Consider the following 22,442-nt stretch of genomic DNA (forward strand, 5'->3'; position numbering starts at 1 on the left):
TGTATCTGGGAAGTTCACGTTTGTACTCTGCACCAGTGGAGGGTGTGGCCATTGAAGGTCTGTGAAATCCTGAGCTTAAAGGTTGGCAAGATGGACAGCGTGGGTAACTCGCTGGAGAGTACAAGCAGGAGAAGGTACGCCTCCCTGTGGAAATGAAGGACTCTGCTGATGGAGCACAAACGTTAGCGTCTGCACAGGCCGAAAGTGAAAGGGGCAAATCGAGGTCAGCCACACCATCGCAAACCTCCAACTTCAGAAAGTCATGGATGCAGCTAAAACTGGACATATTGGACTAAACCTGCGAGCATTACTAATGTTCTGATCCAAAGCAGGCAAGAAACAGCAAAAGACCACAGTATGGGCGCGATATGGTGCATAGAGGCCCAGTAATGTGCTCATGCTGGGTCAGCACGCCACCCTTTTTCCACCACCTTGGAGTCCTTTTTATGATTAATGGGCAAATGGTGGATTTATACATCGGCATGGTGTCTATGCTGATGCTGTACTAATCTGTTGTGGTTAAAAGCGAGCTGAATGCGAAAACAAAGCTGCCTATTCACTGGTCGATCTATGCACCTGCCCTCACCGATGGCCATGAGCTGTGGGCAGTGGCTGAAAGAATGAGCATGTAAGCAGCAGAAATGAGTTTCCTCTGAAGGGTGGTGGGGCTCTCCTTTGGAGATAGGGTGAGGAACTCGGTCATTTGGGACGGACTCAGAGTATAGCTGCTACTCCTTCACATCAAAAGGAACCAGCTGATGAGGTCTGGGCGTCTGACCTGTTTTACACCACTTAGATCCCTCTCAGCTAGCTCGTCCAAACTGCACTGCGTTCATTAAACCTGTTGTCTTTTTAAAGTTTTAATGCTTTGCGTCTTCTGTTTAATCTGAACAAGCCCCTAAAATAGTCAGCGATCATTGTCGCCCTCTCAGGGTTTTTATTAGCACTGTTTAATTTAAAGCTCAGCTTTTGAACCTGACGATGTAACTGCATCGGCTCAGTTTGCCAGACATCAAATATTTGAATGGCTCAGAAAAGAATCACTCTGAGGCTAACAAAGATTTGAATGGGCACATGGAAGCTGAGGATCAGGAATTTATCCAAACCATGCAGCAGTGTATTAATGCCTAAGCTCATGCTCTGGATGGATCATCTCAGGTGTTCTTGTGACTGACGTTTGGCCCATTTTCAGCACGTTTTTCCTGCTGCAGTTGCATTTCTCTCTGCCCATCAGGGCCTCATACGATCCAAACCATAGCTGTGTAGCCACCACGTAGCACCATTATACACCAGCTAGTCCAACTTCAGCAACCCTGCAAACGCCACTGCTGTTTAGTTTTCCATCTTCATTTATGTCCGAAATGACAGCAGAGATGTACGTTTGCATTTTCCAGAAATCCCTCAGTCTGAACATCCTATATCATTATATGGAAACAAGCTTACTTGAGTTTGGGAACTGAAGAGGAGTTGCGACCAGGAAACTGCTAATGACATCGGATTGCAAGCAGCTAGAAGGGGTGGTGAGAAAGACTGGGCATCTCTGGACTGTTGCCCCCATGACATGAAGCTGGAAAAGTACTGGTCCTATTGGTAGATGTCTTGGTTTTGACATTTAGTATTTTAATGTCAAAACCATGGGAAGAATATGAAAGACCTTGTGGTCTTGCACTGGATTTAAGTAGGTTTCTTTGCTTCTTTTCTCACTGTGTGATTTTCAGTCTGTTGTGGGTGCAGACTCTATGTAAGAGACTTTGAGACCCTGTTTAGCATCACGAGTTCTGACCTAGCCTCCAGCCATCCTGTTTCTGAACATATAACTTACAGTGCCCCCACACACCACTCACCCTGTTTCTAGTCTCTGTCTGTGAGCAATTAGTCTGTGTTTATCTGTTTCCTGCTTTCATCTGATCTGTTCGCTGACCAGTGCTGGGACAGCTGGGTCTGTAGGCTGCTTCCCTAGGAGAGGGTGAATGCGTGCAAAGGAGCTGAGGAAGGGAGGAGGTGAACTGAAACATCATGGAGCTGGCATTGGCTCATGCATCTGAAAGTTATTGGAACATGGAGTATTTCCCCTCCTTTTTATGTTCCTTGTTGCTCTCTGGAGTCTGTTTCCCCCCACTTCAACCAGACCCCCAACCAAATCGCGTGCTGAATTGTTTGGAAATGACTCCAAATTGGCTCTGTACTCAGACTCTGCGTGCGTGCGTGTGTGTGTGTGTGTGTGTGTGTGTGTGTGTGTGTGTGTGTGTGTGTGTGTGTGTGTGCATGTCTGTGTTTTTGCACGCCAGTTTGAACCTGCGATCATTTCTGCAGGCCTTTGGCAAAGTCAGCACACGACATGTTGGTACTCTTACATGAATTTGACAAACCATCTTCTTCTTTCAGCACGGTGTAATAGAAACACTTTTGTGGAGGTTTATTTGGCATTAACTTTATTTACATGTGTGGGATTTAATTTATCTTTGCAGTCTGAAGGCAAGGTCAGGTCATTTTCCGTCAATCCGGTCTTCAAGTGATGACGTGATGAATCCTGCTTCTGGGCCCAAACTAAGGCTGTTGTGTGTTTAACATGTTTTAATGCTTTGTATCTTGTTCTATTTAATCTCAACAAGCCCCTAAAAACATTCAGTGATCACTGTCGGCCTCTCTCGGTTTTTATTACTGCTGTTCATTTTAAAGCTCAGTTTTTTAAACCTTACGGTGTAACTCCAGCCCATGCAGCAGTATATTAATGACTAACCTCGTATTGTGGATGGATTATCTCAGTTGTTCTCCTGACTGAAGTTTGGTCCGTTTACAGCATCCTGCCATGCGATTGCATTTGTTTCTAACCATGAAGAACCTTCACGTTAACTTTTATCCAGTGGAAAATTGTTAGCGTTCATCCTCCAGCTTCACTGTGTTTATGCTAACATAGCTGTGTAGCTAGCGATCACATAGCACATCATTATATACCAGCTAGTGCAACTGCAGTAACCCTACAAACGTCACTGCTGTTTAGTTTCCTGTCTTCATTTATGTTGGAAGTGATAGCAGAGCTGTACGTTTGAATTCTTTCAGAAACCTCTCAGTCAGAACATGCTATATCATGTTTAGGTGGAAGCTAGCGAGCTAACTTCCTGCTAACTTCTAACTCTGTTAAATTTAATAAATTCTGTTTTCATGGATGCCTGGATGTTAAACTTAATTGTTACACCTGGTAAAGCAGCAACACTGATGATTTTATTAAAGATGAAAGAATTTAGACAGTTTTTAACTCTCAGTGATGCCGCAGTGATCGCTTGACTTTGGGACCTGAAGCGGAGTTTGGACCCAGACACTGCTAATAACATCAGACTTAAAGACCGGATTGACTTCTGAGAGAAATACTTCACTGTTACATGAGTGTATCACTCCACCTTCCATCTAATGCCATCCCAGAAAATCAATTCTATCCATTTTGACACAAAGTTTTTAGTAAAATCTCAGTTTATGAGGATTCATCGAGGTATTTAAAGGCATCTTCATGTCTGTGTATTTGATGCATTTTTTGTATAACTAAATCAGTAGAAGGACTTCTGTGTCCAAAAGCCGTAGTTGTGCTTTGTTTATAATTAGTAAATGCTGTAGTTGCCCATTAACATGTTAGCATGCTAGTTTTAACATTCAGCTCATGTTAGCATGCTAGTTTTAGCACTCAGCTCAGAGCATTATGTAACAGTTGCTAGCTTTGACCAGTTTGAAGTTATTTCCTGCCCCAAAAATTGGTTAGCTAGATTAGCATTAAATACAGATTCCTCCTTCATCACATTAATGCTCGTTTGATTGACCGGTTTAGAGCTTTTTCCCCTACATGAATTATTTCCTTGTAAGTCTCACTGCATACTTTTTTTACAGTAATAAAGCTAAACTAGTGGTCAGTGGTCAGCTCTCCCAAAGGAACAAACAAGTTATTGCTGCACCTCATGGACCTTAATACAAGCTTCCTCACTGCATTACAGCAAAAGTAATTTGTGCCAAGGCAGCCTGGTGCTATAATCCCCAGCAGTAGAAGGCAGAGGGGGGCAGGCTAACGTGATTTCCTGGCTGTGGCCTAGACGGGACTCAGACCTGTATTATCTGGCCATCAGAGAGACTTAGCTTCAACTGTAATATCTGTGTGGAGAGCAGGAAATGGCCTTTGTGTTGCTGGCCAATATGGCCTGCGGAGAGGAAGCGAGGAAACATGCACTGTGCCGTGCCGGCCCATTGCAGCAGTGTTGTAGAGGAGTGGGGGTGTCGTTTGTTGTAAAGCCTTCCCTCCTTCACTAACAGTTCCCACAGGTGAGTTTCATTAAAAAAGTGTCTCTCATTTGTCTCCATTTATTTTTTTAACCTTATATTTGATTATGTAAGAGAACTATGTTGTAGCACAGAGCTGCTTCTGAGTTTAAAAGATTAAAGCAAACTCTAAGGAGGAAGTGTTTTGCAGGATGGCGTGCTCACTCTTTTTCATGCTAGCAGGTTTAATGGAAAATCGGAGCAGAGCTGAAGCGTTGTAGCTCACGGGGTTGAACATCTGGGCTGCTGCAGCCGGAGGAGAGAGCAAGCTAGCACATAAACAAAAAGTGTCAGGTCCACTGTACGTGCTCTCGTGTGTCGTACACTAGGACGGACGTTGACAAGCGATTATGACAAAGATGTCCACGCTAAAAACACAGCGTCACGCTCGAGTCTGTGCAGATGGGCAGCTCCAGAGCCTCTACAGCCTGCTAAAGCTTCTTCCCAGTTTGTGTTGAAAAAGAAGAGACTCCTTTTTAGACATATTGATATTTGAGATATTTGTAGAAAAACTGGCGCATTTCAGCCTCCTCCTCCCTCCTGATGCTGGTAAAGCCATGCAGAAACAATGCTCATTGACCTCATGTTGGCCTGTTCTGTTGCCCCTGAACTTAATTGTTTTGATATGTCTTTGCACGCTATATAACTGTGTAATTTGAGATCCAAAGAGATCTCAAGATAACCTTGTAATGCAATTGTGCACAGTCTTCAAAATATTATCAGCAAGCCACTGACTGCACCTTTCCAGCTCTGTTCAGCTCCGTGTTGTGCCTAAACGCACACCAGTCGCTGAAACGATACCCTAAACTCTTTTTTGTTTTTTGGATTTCATCCCTCCGAGCTTTTGAAACTCTGTTATCTGGGCGCAGCGATGGCCGTGGGGGACATGGCCAAGCGTAGGCATGTGTGTGGGAAGTGAGCAGGCAGGCAGGCTGTCACTTAGCATTACAGCACTACAGGCTCCCCATGGGTGGCATGAGGAGAGTGGAAAGTGATAAGACAAGAGAGAAAGAAGAGTAAGGAGGAAGAACAGGACTGAAGCAAATGATATACAGCAGCCCACACGCGCTCAGCCCCAGCAGCCCTGAGTCAAGGAAACCTGCTGTTTGTTTTTCTTCTGATTAGACCGACTGCTGAAGACAAGCCCTCCGTACGTCACTGCTGACCTAAAAATGCAGAGGAAGGGGTTAAAAAATCAGTAAATGATGGCAAAACTGTGACAGCACTGTGTTGAAATACAAGTTTATATAAAATAGACATAAATGTTACTGTACGACTATCACTGCAGGACAAACTGTAGTCGTAGTGTCCCACTTTCATTGCTTAATAGTGCAGACATCCTCAGTGGCTAATAAAAAAAGGACAAATTAGCTGTTAGTTAATTTGATAGGTTCATGTTAAATGATGGTTTCTCTTCTGTAGTCGTGTATCAAATTTGTCATGCAGGAAAAATCAGTGACATTACCTGCTTTGTTTGTTTGCAGGCCAACTGTGCCTGCACACATGCAGAGATGCTGTCTCCTAAATGTCAGCTGTTTAAAGATATGCAAATGTCTCATTTTCAGCGAGCAGTCCTCGTCTTAGTGCTCAATAACCTATCCACAGACAGATGCAGGGAAATACGGCTCTGTGTTCTGTATCTACGATCAGCATGGACCCTTCTTTACGCCCCTTTGTGTAGTAAGCACAGAGTAGAACCGCTGTATTGACTATATCGATCTTTTACCAATCTGTTCCTGCTTCACTGTTGTAAGCATGACGTGTGAAAGAGTCGGTCCGTCCTCCGTGATGTCCCACGATGGCATTAGATGCTGCCCCCCCCATGCTGGCACAAACCTTGAACAAAGGGAGATTATGTTTCCATGGATGCTGACGCAGTGGCACTCCTGCGTCTGATTACTTTTGTTTATAACCCACTGCTGTCCCATGACAGGGGTTGCCTCAGTTTACCTCGGGAGCTGCCAAATTTGGATAAACCCTGTGGGATACAGGAGCCCATTGTAGTTTCAAACCATCGTCAAAAGTGACATGATTATATACACAGCAGCAGCACTGTGTGGATGGGATATGGGCCCTGTGTGCCAGCGGGAGTGGCAGAATGTAAACATTGACTGGGTGGCCCGTTCCCAGTCTCAAGTTGAGGCTAAAACTGAACTACATAACTTCAAGTGAAAGCTGAGTTTGCTTTGTGTCTGCATGATGCAGTATTAACTGCTGGTTTAATTTCAAAATTAAATATATGAATGGATGGACGAGAGATCCAACCACAACCAGGACAGGTTGTCTCTCTGTGACAGACTGGCGACCTGTCCAGGCTGTACGATGCAGGCAGGGCACAGAAAGAGACAGACAACCATTCACACTCTCGGGCACTTTAGGATCACCAGTTAAACCCCTAACCCCGCTAACTGCACGAGTACCCGGAGAGAACCCACACAAACACAGGGAGAACATGCAAACGACACACAGCCAGATGGTGGATTCAAACTCGCAACCCTGTTTGCTGCAAGACAGCAATGCTAACCACCTTAGAGAGATATTTTATATCATGTAAAGTTGAATCAGGAAGCACAGAAGAAGAATTCATGGAAATCAAATCAGTACCGGAATACATGGAATGTCCCAGTAGTTGGAATTTGGTGAAACAGGAATACTAGATAAGCCGCTAACGGCAATCTTTGCTACAATCCTTGTAAATATTTGAAGCGCTCATGCAGAGGGAGTTTTGCCCAATCTGATCTCAGCATAAATACATTTGACGTAGCATTTAGGGGGTGCATTTGTTCAGCTGTCAGAGTGCATTTGGCCCAGGGGAGCTCTGAACCTTTGGAGTCAGACTAGCATCGGGCTGATTTCTGTAGAAATAATAAAGCAGACAGTGTTGGTTTACAGAGGGCAGAGAAACGTAAGATTGAAATAGATACAGAAGGGGGTTAAATGAGGTCGGAATGAAAGAGTTTACCGGTGCATAAAAAAGAGCAATGGGAAGCACGGAGAAGGTGATTTGAGTGAGCACAGGGCTCGAGAAAGGGGAAACATAAAAAGAGTAAGTGAGGCAGAGAAAGTGAGCACATATGATAGGCAGGAAGAAAGAAAGGAAAGAGGGAGAGGGAAGTGCGGGAGGTTGGTGCTGCAGCGTGTAGAGTTAGCCCACTTAGAAGTAAAACATCTCTCTGCTGCGCCTCTGCTGGCATCTGCCACCACTGAACACAGCTGAAGCCCATCTGAGGAGCTCCTCTGTCAGCCTTCCAAACCCGACATGAGACACACGGCACGCCGCGGCAGGAAGACGAAGGAGTGAAGCAAACGGGAGCTGGCTCCGGGGCTCGAAGTGAGAGAAAGGAGCAGCACAAAGACCAACGGGATAAAGGAGCAGAAACGTCCGTGTCATTAGGCTGCACGCTGATCATCAGTCATTCCTCACGCACTGAATCAGTCAGGAGCAGAAGAGACAACGATGATCAAGTCCAGCTGGTTCTATGTCAAGTTCAAGTACAATGAGAAGGTACGTCCACATGCAGGTTTTACCTCGGGGCTGCAGGCCTGTGTTAAAGTGGAGGTTAAATACGTGAGTTCTCAGTGTAACTGTGCAAACACACAGTTTCTAATGCCATCTGCATGATAATATTGCGTTTTTATGGGAGCACTGCACTTAAGTGAGAACACTTTCTACTTGTTGTTCGAGTGTTTGCCACAATAAAAGGATGAGTTCAGTTTTCTAAAAGTCTCCATTTGTGCTCCGAGCTCTAAAAACAAGCCGAGCAAACAGATTTATTTAGGTATTTCATATATCTGCCTCATTCTTCGCTCTCTGCTTTCACATTATGTTCAAAGTCCTTGCTCTGAATAATTTGTGTAAATGTAACGTGAAGCAGATCCATACTTGTGATTTAATGTAACGCCTGCTCGATGGCTGTTATATTTCCATGAGGGCAGACCTTTTCTTGTGAGGTAGCGCACCTTTAGTGATGTCATCGTCTGGTCCTGTAGCCTGTGTAATGTGATGAGTCTGATAGACTGTTCTGTGTGAGCCTGACATTAGGCTGTGAAAGCCAAGCTTTGGGCCAGCCATTAGCACTTTCGCTAACTGCTCGCTGCTCTACTAATGAATAGCTACAGTTACAACTGCCTTCAGTCAGTTAACCAGTCATTTAGGCAGCGAGGCCATCTATCAGCCAGACGACAGCCACCAGCGACCATCTAGCCAGTCAGCTGTCCTCCTGCTAAGTTCCTGCCTCGTCTCTTTTTGTCTCGTGACCAACGGTTTTTTGTATTGACCCCTTATGCCGATCGTGTTCTCCACCTAGCATCAGGTGTCTGCCCTGTAGGATCATCCGAGCTATCCGGTTACAGAAAAACGGTCACGCATGGCTCAGTTTACTTTGGTTTACTCTTGGTAGGCTAAAGCATTCGGCACATTAAATATATGAAATAACAGTGCATGTGTTACACTGTCTTTGCTATAATCAGGGCTATTATAGCGGATAAGTGAGTGTGTGCCAAGTGGCCTCGTGGGAGCATCTGTTGGTGCCCGAGGTGCTCCGTTTCCATCTGGTCTGCCATTTTGTACTTGAGCAGTCTCGGGCTGTGGAAGTAGGAAGATGGCTGCTCTGGTTTGATCTTTTCTAACCGAAATCTGTTTTTGCAGCCTGTCTAATATTTCATGGTGTGTGTTTAAACAAACTTAATGAAAAAGAGGAGACTGCTTCACTATGATGCAGAGATCTAATATTTCAAAGCGTCTGCTTCTAAAAACGAGATGCACAAGTTTGGAAAACGCTCTAATGCGCCTCCAATGTGTTTTATTGTGTTATATAAAACCTGCAAAGTGACATTAGAGATAAGTGGAACAGCTGGGGAGTGTCAGGTTAACAGTGTCAGTGTAACAGTGGATGCTGGTTAAGGCAACCATGCAAACAGCCAGTGGCAGAGTGTAAAAGTGTAGTGTCCTCCTCCTGTAGTGTGTTTTCAGTATCATCCTTCCTGGATTCCACTATTTTCCTTCTTGTCTGTAGCTAAAAGAAAGTGTGCACAACAGGATGTGTGTGTCAGTGCTTACGAGGGTAAGCTGAATGTGCGTTGGCGGAGGCAAGGCTTATGCAGTCGCCTGCTTTTCCTGCTCCCAGCTGTCTTGCTTCAGAAGCAGCAGCCTCTGTGTGGTTATGTGTGATTGACAGGCGTGCTTTCAGCAGCATGTGAATGGGAGCTGACCTTAAACAAGCGCTGCCATGTTTGACTGAGTGCCTGTCCCCCACCACCCACCTCTTTTGTTCTCTGAAGAAAAAGAGTGAGAAGGGCACAGAGTGCTGTAGCTTCTAGATCAAGAACGTGCGGGTCCTCAAAGTCTGGGGGAAGGGTAATTGCTGCCCCCGTGTGTGGGCTCATGCCTTAAGTGAGATAGGTGTAGGTAACGACTGGTGAGAGGTGGGAGGTCAGTTGCATTCCTCAGAGTGGAAAGAGAGCACAACACTGAAATTGTGCTCTGTCTGTCTTTGCCAGGACCCCCAGTGGGCCGACTGTGGGGCTGCAGACCTACAGAGGGCAAACAGTGACCTTACTCCCACTGGACTAATTCAATTACACACACACCCTGTGATTAGTGTGTTAACTACAGCCTCTCCCATAGCTGGATGGCTGCACCCAGAGACACTTAAATTATAGTACAGAACTATCAAAATGTGCCATATTTTTCATACATAAGGCGCACCGGATTAAAAGGCGCATTAAGCGAAACAAAATAGTCAGATAAGTCGAACTTTCCTCAACTCATTCTTCTTGCTTCCTCCACTTCTGTACCATTGATTCATTAATGCTGAATCCTCTGCAGCTGCTCTATTCCCATGTTGTTGCAGTATATTAATGACTAACCTCGTATTGTGGATGGATTATCTCAGTTGTTCTCCTGACTGAAGTTTGGTCCGTTTACAGCATCCTGCCATGCGATTGCATTTGTCTCTAACCATCGGGAACCTTCATGTTAACTTCGAGTGGAAAAAAAAGTTAGCGTTCATCCTCCAGCTTCACTGTGTTTATATTATGCTAACATAGCTGTGTCGCTAGCGATCACGTAGCACATCATTATATACCAGCTAGCCCAACTTCAGTAACCCTACAAACGTCACTGCTGTTTAGTTTTCTGTCTTCATTTATGTTGGAAGTGATAGCAGAGCTGTACGTTTGAATTCTTTCAGAAACCTCTCAGTCAGAACATGCTATATCATGTTTAGGTGGAAGCTAGCGAGCTAACTTCCTGCTAACTTCTAACTCTGTTAAATTTAATAAATCCTGTTTTCATGGATGCCTGGATGTTAAACTTAATTGTTACATCATTCATATATCATTTTATTAAAGATGAAAGAATTTAGACAGTTTTTAACTCTCAGTGTTCGTTTGACTTTGGGACCTGAAGGGACGGAGTTTAGGACCCAGATTCCTCTGTGAGGCTCCTGACTACGGTAGCCGTAACGCTCCAACAATCCATCAAGCGGTGCGGCTTCGTAGCTTAGCAAAGTCGTACTAAAACATTTTTGACAGATTGCTGAGCGCTGTGTACGACATGAAATCAGTTCGAGGTCAATAAGCACAATCAGAATTCATACATAAGGCGCACTGATGATTTTTGAGAAAATTAAAGGAGTTTAAGTGCGCCTTATAGTCTGAAAAATGCAGTACATTTTTCTCACGGATGGCTGCGTTACGTCTTCGTTTTCCCGACCTTCTTCCCCACACACTTTTGACAAATACATTTTTTACTCATCTTCAACCAGCACCCCCAACTCCACATTTAAATTTGCGATACATCCGTTTGTGTTTGACAATATAACTGGCACCGAAAAGCAGAATTAGCATTGTGTGATGTTCTTTGGAACAAGCTTGAATGTAAAGACTGCCAGCTGAGAAATGAATACTTGAACAAATATATTTACTTTTCAACACTGATCACAAAGAGATAAGTTACTAACATCAATTTCTCAGTGCTTTGGAAAGTATCTGCTCCTGAGTATACATTTGGCAGATGGTTGGCTGCTTCTGCGGCTGGCACCTGTTAACCATTTACTGTAAGAGGCTTTTATTCATACTGCAGAAGTACAGTATGGTGACGTGCCCAATAGTTTCTTGGGTTTTTATACAAATAATGTCCGGCACACATCACAATATTTATCTATGAAGTATATCTCGTATCCAATTTTGCCGTTCACACAATGTTTTCTGCAAAATGACACACTCAGGGATCCTGTTATTACATTCAAACCTTGAAACAAATTGTGGCTTTCGTCGCATTTGCTTATTTATACGCAGGCTCTTTTGGTAAATACAAGCTGAGCCTTTGTTGCTCCGTAACGTGGTGCGGAGCTGCTAAACCTCAGTCAGTTTCTGTGTATCTGCAGCCTGTCAGACTTATTTAAAGTATTTAAAGACAACAGAAATAATACGCTGAAGATTTTAACTTTATACAAGTCACATGGGAAGACTTCAAATATGATGAAGACTCTTGTATAGGATAAATGGTGACGGAGATTTACTTCAACATTAGAGTGTGAGCCCCGAGCAGACTGCTCTGTTCCCCCTGTAGAGTGAGGGGCTGTGGGACTGTTGACTCTGTATTTACTGAGCCTGTATGCTAGGCTTGGGTTGTGAATGCTGGGGGTGACTATAATGACTATAATGAATGTGAAAACGACAGAGTGGGTGTGGGTTAACATTAAGGACGGCTAATTGCAGGCTCTGGTGATGCCACAGTGTGTTATGAGATATGAGAGATAAATGGTGTGGAAGTCCCTCTTGGGTGGTTTCGTGCATTTCAAACAAACTCGGAGAGAAGGATGAAGACAAATGCTATACGTCCGCGTGAACCCTGGTGATTGGGGCACATAATCCTTGTCCTGAAGACTTCTGGGAGACGTTTGCTCCTTTGCTCCCAGGTTTTTAGTTTACATCTTATTTACCGTTTTTGAGGATTTCTCCAGCGTAGCCAAAGCTGTTTCCTTTTCATCAAATAATGAATGAGCTGAACACCATCAAAGTTGTATCCCTCTGTCTATCCATCCACGCTTATAGGACTTTAATGAGAGTTTATTGGAGGCGTTTTAGTCAAGCCGGTTTAATTTATTTATGCTTAAAAGCTGGAGCACTAAGAAGCTTACAGAACTTTCGACCTCGGCAGCACTTGCTGCAAAGCGGGACCTTCTTTTTTCTTTTTTCGCCGTGAAATCCTTTCTTACGTTTACAGACATATTGAAATTCTAAGAAAGCACTCCAGAGCTTGCCAAAGGGATTACTGGTAAATCCCTGCAAACTCCAGATGTTTTCCCAGGCAGCACACAGCAAGGAAACAACGCCCAGCCCCTGTAAACATCTGTCAAACAAAAAGCCTCCGCCACAGAGGAGACAACAGAAGCTTAGAGGGAGTAAAGTAGCTCGACTAGTCAGATTTTCACTCTATTAGATCTGTTTGTTCGCAAAGAGCTAAGTGATTTTTGCAGGGCCTGCATTGCTATGAGCGAAAAACCCTAAACTACGACTGAAATGTGTGGCAGAAGAAGATGGGGTCATGAAGATGACTGTTCTGCCTACCTTCTGTCATGAAAAGCCAGAGCTGAAAAAACTGTGACTGTTTGAAAAACGATGGTTTTAATGTTTGGAGGCATTCAGTGACACATAGTCAAAGTCTCGGCCACGTGTCTGAAAGACCGGGCCGCGGAGCTGCCAGTGAATGGTGAAGCCACGGGAGCAGTTTGCCTTTGTGTGTCGATGGCAGTCGCTGCTGGGTTCAGGCCTCGGGCAGGATCTCATATCTCCCTGCCATGTTTGTGTTAATTTGCTGGATGTAAACATGGTGAGTGGGCTGTAACAAGGCAGGGCCTGCCTCTGTGTCTCTGGTCTCTAGCCTCCTCAGCGGAAAACAGAATGGAGACGGGGAGCGGCTGACCAGTGTCTGGATCACTGAACAATTGCAGGCCGGAGAGAGAGCGTGAGCCCTCAGTGTAGCCACTAGGGACATAGCTGACAGATGGATGGAGCGAATGACTGGATGCCTAGCCAAGTGGAAAGACAACTTTTACCCACACGGGCTGTATGCTTTTGCTTGTCGCCTTTTATCTCCATCTCTTACACATAACCTGAAGGGTGAAAAACAAAAAAAGCAGGTTCTTCTACATTACGCATATCTGCATGCTGTGGCTGGTGCAGACTTTGGTATGCATTTGTGTACTGTACTTATTAGAAGGGTCTTCAAACTAGGGCTGCCACAAACGATTATTTTGATAGTCGACTAGTCACCGATTATTTTTGCGATTAGTCGACTAATCAGATCATCATCCATTGGACATAAAACGTACAGCTTATTGCACCAGCAGCATCTGCTCTTATATAACTATCATTAGCTTACAGCTTTAAGTGTTTAAGGTCTGTGCTAACTAAAAATAAAGACAAGATGATAGTTTATTAAATTTGAATGAAATTTGCAGATTGTTTCAGTGAAGTTTAATAAACTCCTTGCTATCTAAAATATAACAGGACACCGGAGTAAATTCTCGAGCATCTCACACTTCTGATAATCAGCTGTCTGCTTGACGTTTATTCAGCTGTGTAAAAACTATAACTTTAATCTCAGCCAAACCGGTTTACTCAGGAACAAATAAAATACAAAAAAAGCCAAACAATAACATGTTTAAGTTATCTAAGTGACTTATATATCATGTTTAACCTGAGTAGCGAAAGACGGCGGTGGGTTTGAAAACGATTTGCTGGGAGTCCGGTGTTCTCACGGCTCTAGTGAGCGTTAAACCCCGGCTCGCTATCGAGCTAGTGGGTAACAGACGTCTCCGAAAACGTCGGAGCGCTTTTGAAAATATGCGGTGTCTTGATAAACTGAGCAGATATTTGAGGTTTACACAGCTACATTCTCGCCTGAAAATATGTTAAATGTTTATTTTGTGACCCATAAAGAATAACAAGAGTAATAGTAAAACTAACTAGCTGCCGCCATTGTTGGAAACTGAGCTGGGCCGCGCTATGAATTCTGGGACAGAGCTACTTCTTCTTCGGGGTTTAACGGCAGCTGACATCCTTGTACATGCAGTGCTGCCATCTTCTGTTTCAGTCCGTTATTACACTCTTAAATCCTGCTACTTATTCCTGCGTCTTTTGTGATCTTACAAAGCTTCAAACGACGCGTCGACTATTAAATCAGTCGTCGACGATTTTGATAGTCGACGTAATCGTGACTAGTCGACTAATCGTGGCAGCCCTACTTCAAACATATGAATGTTCACACACCATAGCAACACATGACAAATAACGGGGTGGGGGGTACACTGCAAAAACTCAAAGTCGTACCAAGTATATTTGTCTTATTTCTAGTCAAAATATCTAATTGCACTTAAAATGAGGCAGATTCAGCTGCAGCTGTAACGCTTCAGTAACATATAGGAACTTGTTTTTAGACAGTGCATCTTGAAACTGGAGAACTTTCGCTTGTTTCATTGGCAGATTTTTTCAGTTAATACAAGATATTTTTGCTTGAAATAAGTGAAAAAATCTGCCAATGGAACAAGTGTAGCCTCTTTGAAGAGGGCCACCAGGGATTCACAGTAGTTACGCAGGTGGAATAACTGCTTTTCTTTATGTGATGAAATGTGTGCTGTCAATGTGACAGGTAAGACTAAAACTTTGTGAAGAACCTTTGTGTACCGCATTTTTCAGACCATAAGGTGCACCAGATTATAAGGCGCATTAAGCGAAATTCCCATGTTGTTGCAGTATATTAATGACTAACCTCGTATTGTGGATGGATTATCTCAGTTGTTCTCCTGACTGAAGTTTGGTGCGTTTACAGCATCCTGCCATGCGATTGCATTTGTCTCTAACCATGAGGAACCTTCACGTTAACTTTTATCAAGTGGAAAAAGGTTAGCATTCATCCTCCAGCTTCACTGTGTTTATGCTAACATAGCTGTGTCGCTAGCGATCACGTAGCACATCATTATATACCAGCTAGCCCAACTTCAGTAACCCTACAAACGTCACTGCTGTTTAGTTTCCTGTCTTCATTTATGTTGGAAGTGATAGCAGAGCTGTACGTTTGAATTCTTTCAGAAATCTCTCAGTCAGAACATGCTATATCATGTTTAGGTGGAAGCTAGCGAGCTAACTTCCTGCTAACTTTTAACTCTGTTAAATGTAATAAATTCTGTTTTCATGGATGCCTGGATGTTAAACTTAATTGTTTAGCGGGCGGAGATTAGGACCCAGATCTGCGAGGCTCCTGACTACGGCAGCCGTAATGCTCCAACAATCCATCAAGCGGTGCGGCTTCGTAGCTTAGCAAAGTCGTGCTAAAACATTTTTGTCAGATCTTTGAGCGCCGTGTAGCACCTAAAATCGGTTCGAGGTCAGTAAGCACGACCAGAATTCACACATAAGGCGCACTGTCGATTTATGAGAGAATTAAAGGATTTTAAGTGCGACTTATAGTGCAGAAAATATGGTATATGTTTTATGCAGATGGTATAATGGGACGATTGTTACTGATCACAAGCATCCCAATTTGCCACTTTACTGGGAGTTATGTGGCAAAAATGGATTGGCACATTCATCTGCAAACAGCTGTTTATCAGTTACCATGTTTTCCTTTACTGAGAGCGATGTTTGCTAAGCAAACCTTTGTAGCTCTGAATCGATCTGAAAATGATTCTTTAAGTTATACGCCCATATAGTTTGTTTTTCCTGTTTTCTCCCTCTCAGTTCTACCTGAGCTCATTAGCCCCAGTCACATTCCCACAGGAATGCTGGTCCTGCCTGCCGTCTGCTGCTCGTTCCTGAGCAGCTCAGGTTTCAGCCTGCTGGATGACTGGGTACAGAGATGGTTCCCATAGTTGCGCTGCCTGAGCTCCATGGGTAGCCCCTGGTACTCTGGCTCAAAGACCCCTCTGTTGTCTCTTTTGTGCGCTCCCATGCTGGGTCGAGTTGGTTCACATAGACGATGCGACCTACAGGAATGTCACAGATTAGGATAGATCACATGCTACAGCCTGCTGGAAAGTAAAACTCCAGCAGTTCATTACACAGGTATGAATGTAAACCTGTGTGACTGTCTGGCAGTGCCACAATATGTTGGCATAAGCCACAGAGCAGTGTTGTGCTTTTTTATTGACCTCAGCCTCGTTTTGAGTGAGGCTTTCTTTAAGATCTGACTAATTTGGCCGTCGCTGTGGAACACAGACACGCACGGATGGGTTTCCACAATGCATGTTGTCTAGATGTTTATTTTTGTCTGGACAGTGGGAAAAAGTGTGTTTATTGCTGTATACATCATAGTGTTCTGCGAGTGGCTGACAGTTTTTCTGTGAGATGGACGCTCCTGTTGTGCATTCACCTCACTTATTTTTATCCCTCCAACCCAGAGCTGGCTGTGGTTTGAATCATGTATTTACACCGTCTGTCCGTCCATCCATCCATGCCTGTGCAGTCACACAAAGCAACCTTTGTGCATTACTTCAGAAACCTTAAGAACCAGTGATGGGAATAATTCACACAAATGTCTAATAGGATACAAAAATACTTTTAACCATTTTTCTACGCAGAAACTGAAAAACAGAAAGTTTCAAATTTTGTTGGACACTTTGTGACGTCACCGCCTGCCTTAAGTCTGTGCTATGCATGCGAAGCATCCACGCTTAAGAATCCTATTTGAAGCATTATTTACTTTTGTGGCTACTTTTTGTAGACCAAGTATGTGAACACATGCACACAAATACAGTAGAAGAAACCTTCCAAAAAGGGGTTTCACAAGCTGCAACGGACTGAAGCATGCAACCGCAAGGGAGTCATTCTAGTTTTTCCCTAAAACTTTAACCAAGTGAGGTGGGGGGATGTAAGGGAGAGCAGGCCAGAGGAGAGTGCATTTCAAAGAGAAGCAGCCATCTGTCAGCACAGGCAGCAAACAGCTGGTGGAGGAGATGCAAGATGTCTGAACAAAGACTGACAAGATGGAAGATGACAGGAAACAGATTTCCCTCCCTTTTTACCCCTCCTGCAAGAGAAGAGGTTGACCATCAGAGTGCTGTGATGTCTAGCAGCCTCCAGATGCCTCCTCTCCTCCTCCTCTTCCTCTCCTCCTCTTCTCTTCTCTTCTCTTCTCTTCTCTTCTCTTCTCTTCTCTTCTCTTCTCTCTTGCATTACTGAACATATTCAGTCTGCTGCTTTGCTGCTTAATTTGTTAATTTGCATTTCTGTCTCATCTCTCACATGTAGGCAAACTCTTAACTATTTCTGCTGAAATTATCCTGCGGTAATTAATACATGATGTGCTTTAATTATACTAATTATGATAGCATTTACTCAGTGTAGAAGTTTTTCCTATTCAGAATAGGATTTTTTTTGTTAGACCTAAATATTACATTCTGTGAATTATTTAGCTTTAGTAATTGACCTGCTGTAGCTTAAGTAGATACACATCTCTCCGCTCATTTGCTTAGATAAATGAAGCAATGCGAGTCGCGTTAAGTAAATTTTTTAGGAAACGAGCGCGAGACCTCGTGTTAATTAGCGTAAGCCTCGTTACATCAGGTCTTCTTCTCTTCCTACTTAGTGCAGTCTATTCCCCTTTGTGCCTTTATCCCCTTGCACTGTTAATTTGAACAGCAAATGCAGTCTGGTTTCTAAATAGAGCAGTGCTGCACACAAGCTGCAATCATTAAGTGAATTTTCTGCCAGCTTAGAGCTGCAGAAATGTCTGTAATGGAAGGAAAGCCAGAGTGTTTTTGTCTTCTCCCGTGTCCAGTGTGATGTGTGACATAAGCCAGTGTAATACAGTAATGGGCCTAATTGTCTAATCACTTTAATATGTGGCTGTTGCACTTGGATGTGGCAAGGGCAAAGTGAGCTAATAAACACTGATTACTGTCACTTGAACTCAGCACAGAAGGCAGGGAGATGTTAGCGGCTAGAGGATGACCGTTTCTTTCTCCTTTTGCTTTCTGAGCTCGACAGACAGGGAAACAAGGTGTCGGCGAAAGGTCAGCTTGTGGGTTTCCCGTAAGTGATGCAATGACAGCGGGAAAGAGAGGGCTGTAAATGGGACACTAATGGAGAGAGAAAGAGCTGTCATCTCCACATCTTGTCCCTTCGGTGGGTTAGATTGACAAGCTGCCAGCCTGGCCAGCTCATACTCTGTGGAACAAAGAATAGACGAGGCAGAGCTTTCAATTTCCCCAGCCATCTGCCTCTTTCTGCTTCTCTTCAGTATACAGAGTTTGAAATCAAATTTGACATAAAAGTGGCAGTTGGTGAAGGCTGTGTTACAGTAGGTGCAAATGCCAGCTCTGTACTCGCTCACCGTGACGTGAGGTACAGCCGTCCGTGCCTTGAAGGTCGCTGTTAAGAGCCAGAGCAAAGATGAGGTGACGGACAAAATTGAAACCACATGCAGTCGACTTCTTTCAGGAGGAAATATGAAGTGCAGGGTGCGAGTCAGTCGGAATCACGTCTATTGCTAAAGGTTAGAAAAGTCTTATATTGTGGGAGGTTTTTTTCATGGGTCATAATTTACTCATACATACTTGGGAAGGTTACTTTTAAAATGTATCCCACTACAGATTACAGATTACAGATTACATGCCCCAAAATGTATTTTGTAACGTATTCTGAACACTTTGGATCACTTAATATATTATCATGCTTTTTACAGCTACATGAATGTCCTATTGCTGTGTGATTTATTACTATTACTGAAGGTTACTCTCCACACCAACACCAACTAGATGTTTAAATCTTAATATAAATGAGTAACAGTAGGTGGACATTAGGTAAGGCTGCACTTTTTGCAGCGATCTCGCATAGAAAACTATTCCTCGCGTATATAAAACAGGTCCGCGGCTCCGAACCGTAGTAAAGGGACCTCTGGCTGATACGTCGGGTTCATGTCGGGCTCGTAGCTGAAAACTAGCTTTACTTTGTTGTCTGGGTCAAGTTTTAGACAGAGAGAGGATTTGAAAGGCTGCTGCAACAGAACTTATTGTTTCAGAGGAAAACACGAACACAGCGTACAGTCGAGTCTTAACAGCTTACTTACAGCTGGGCTCGTCAGGCTCTCTGTTTGGCTGCAGTGGTTATTATTATATTTACATGCTTCCAGCTCCTACTTTTCCTTTCTCTCCCTCCTCGCTCACAGACACATCACGGGTATGGCAGTCCATTCTCCCTGCAGCACGGACTACACTGCCCATCAGGCTGCATGCTTTAGGGCGGTGCCTGTAACACTCTGCCTGTTGCCTTCAGGTTAAATAAATTTTTGAATAATAATTTTTAAAAATGGGCCGTGAGATTGAGACGCAAGCATCAGAGCCTCTTATTGCGTGTTTTGTTTGGGTTTCCACCTGCGTGGAAACCAAACATAGAGAGGGCGTAGCCTAACATATGAAACAGGAAAAGACCGCCGTGTAATCCCTTTACTTCAGCAAAGTAACTGTATTCTGAATACCACCTTTTTAAATGGTAACTGTAACGGAATACAGTTACTCATTTTGTATTTTAAATACGTAACGCTGGTACATGTACTCTGTTACTCCCCAACACTGCACATATATTTACTGGTTTGTGTTCTTAGTTAGCTTTGCTGCTTCCAAACATGCTCAGAGCTCTGATCTACTTCTTCTAGTAATCTTCTTTAATGACTGTCGTAGGCGTGCAGCTAGGCTCATTTATATGTCTGTTTGTAGGCACAGGTATGAGGAAGATTCTATGAGGAAATCTGGACAAGTGTTAGTTAGAATCTCATTCATGTGCTAAATTTCACTGGTCAGTATACTCAAGACTGCAATAACAAAATGCGCAGTGTCATCAGAAGCTTTCATGCAGCGTGCCCTTTGACACACACCAGGCAAAGGTGGAAAGTAGGTGTAATATACACGCGTACGTGTTCAAATACCCCTCACATATGAAAGGATGCAAGTTGTGCTTTTCTTTCTGGTAGGCTCAGTGGGCAGCCTTGGCTAAAAAGTTTGTTTGCACTGTTTGTGCCTTGAGATGAATTTGTGTGTGTTTGCAAGTGATGTTTTATGCCGTCCCCAGGCTATGAAGCCCTCATTTCCCCTGCTCCCCAGAGACCATTTAACCCTTCATTTCCTCCCCAGACTACGGAGCAAGACCGCAGCAGTTGTTTGCATCTGTGCGGTGAACCCTTGCTGTATCTTCTGTGGAGCAGACTCTGTCTTCAGCAGCCGGGCGTTCTGATAGCCTCCATTCATTATTCAGCTCTACTCCGGCTGTACCACACCCCCAAGCAGCACAGAAATAAAACAAGGTTAAGAATTGGCATGAAATGTGTCTCAGCGGATCAAGTGGTTGGTAGGTGGGCTGGAGGTTCTCAAGACTGGGAGGTATGGGCCTTTATCTGTGCACCATCTTTTATTAATTGCCCTGGTGCTTAGACTGTGAGCTTCTCCGTGATCATTAATGCATGTGCGGAATAACGTATTTACATGTTCTCATGCATTATGCATGGGCAGGGAGGGAGGCTGCAGTGTTGTGGAGGACCCTCTGCCCACAGGTCTGGTGTTTTCTGTGTGTGTCTGTGCCGATTTGCATTCAGCCACGCTGTAAAACCCACTCGATGGAGCATCGGACAACAAACAACACCGCCTGCGTTTACAGACGGGCTGCTGAGGGCTTCGACTGTCTGGGGGGGCTGACAGGTCTGACGGTTGCAGAGAAGCTGTATGGGTTGTAAGTGCAGTGAAACATTTAGCTGCTCTCTTATTTTTCCTCTCACTCATAAAACCACCATAGTGACAGCTCTGGAGTTGCTGTCTGCTTTCTGTTCGCTTCTGTAATGGTGGAACATCAGTGGAAGGTCAAAATCCTGTGCGGTGGTTGAGCGCCACTTTTGCCCACATGTTGAACGGGCAACCATACGCCTCACGGCTGAAGCGCGGTGGCCCAGGCTTGAGCTCCATGCCTTGCCCCTTTCCTGTCTACTCTTCACTGTCCAGTAAAGGTGGAAAATGCCCAAAGGTAGCTTTAAACAACTTCTATATAGTGTGCAAACAGAAAAAGGCAAGCAGAGATCCGTGGTGCTGGGATAGAGAAGGAGGTTTAGAAAGGCAGAGTTTCTCTCCTGCTTGCTTTAAACACAGAGAAACAACACATTTTGTTCTTCTTTCGCCAGCAGGGATGCCGATTGATCATATCAAAGCAGAGCTCCCGATCGGCCTGTTCACCTGCACAATTGATCACGTCAAAGTCAAACCACAGTTCTCATATTTCCATAAACTGCAGCTCACCAAGTCAGCGATCTCTGCACCTGAGCTCGCTTTTATTTATTTGATGCATTTCTTGTTCTCTTATTTCTGCCTCCATTATTCTAAGTCCAGAGTCAGCAGATCCCACTGATATTGATCAGAGGCTGGCCCCGGCAGCTCTTGTTTAATCTGTAAGTGAGCCCTGTGCCTCTCATTATTTTTTGTGCTGATTGCTGTGCGTTGTAATTTGTGTGTTGTAATTGTATCAGATAACTGCTGATGTGGTTGGTCATTATGCTGCCTGCCGCCTTACATCAGAACCAACACCGCAGGATAATTAGAATTGATTTGGTAACAATTTAATTAATCACACTGTTAAATCGCTGGTACTGACTGAAAGCTCGCAGTACACACCAGGTTGTGTGTGTGCAGGTCTGTGCAACTCTTCAGGGTTATTAGTGGGCAGAAAAGAAACAATTTAGAGAAATGAACAGAGCTGCATTAAATCGGGCCAATTTGCTTCAGTCGTGCGGGATGGTCATTTTAGCTGAAAACACAAAACGAAAACCTTGAAACTAAATGTGCTTTAAAGATTTGGCTGTTCAGTCTTTCTGTTTGTGTCTTTTTAATATAGTTGAACAAAAGCCACATGTCACTCACAGCTATGTATAATGTTGCGCCTGATACTAAACATCATATATTATACTGGTGGAATTTATGGGGAAACATATAGACCTAAATCATTATTGTCCAAGATTGTAAACATGTTTATTTCTGCAGAGGAATCTGGGATTTTAACATCGGGATACACTTTGGAACAAGCCCCGAGTTTCCAATGCTTTTGCGTTGGCTCGTTTTCCAGCCTAAATTTTAATTTATTTCTATAGCAACAAATCACAAGTA

The 22,442-nt window shown here is 43.9% G+C and overlaps 1 protein-coding gene across 13 annotated transcripts in view; it reads left to right on the plus strand.

The window, feature by feature from the left end:
* Positions 1-22,442, plus strand: part of auts2a (activator of transcription and developmental regulator AUTS2 a) — a 356,706-nt gene that overhangs the window by 119,509 nt on the left and 214,755 nt on the right. Inside the window, exon 1 of one of the 13 annotated variants that reach the window (XM_026183231.2) lies at positions 7,109-7,804. The exons of 11 other annotated variants lie outside the window; for them this stretch is intronic. In XM_026183231.2, the coding sequence (XP_026039016.1) occupies positions 7,757-7,804 (48 nt within the window). In that variant the 5' untranslated portion in view covers positions 7,109-7,756. Of the gene's footprint in view, positions 1-7,108; positions 7,805-22,442 lie in introns of those variants that run through there. One more of the 13 variants, XM_026183229.2, reaches the window with a different exon arrangement.

The sequence above is a fragment of the Astatotilapia calliptera genome, chromosome 10, assembly GCF_964374335.1.
Source record: "Astatotilapia calliptera chromosome 10, fAstCal68.1, whole genome shotgun sequence".
Classification (NCBI taxonomy): Eukaryota; Metazoa; Chordata; class Actinopteri; order Cichliformes; family Cichlidae; genus Astatotilapia; species Astatotilapia calliptera.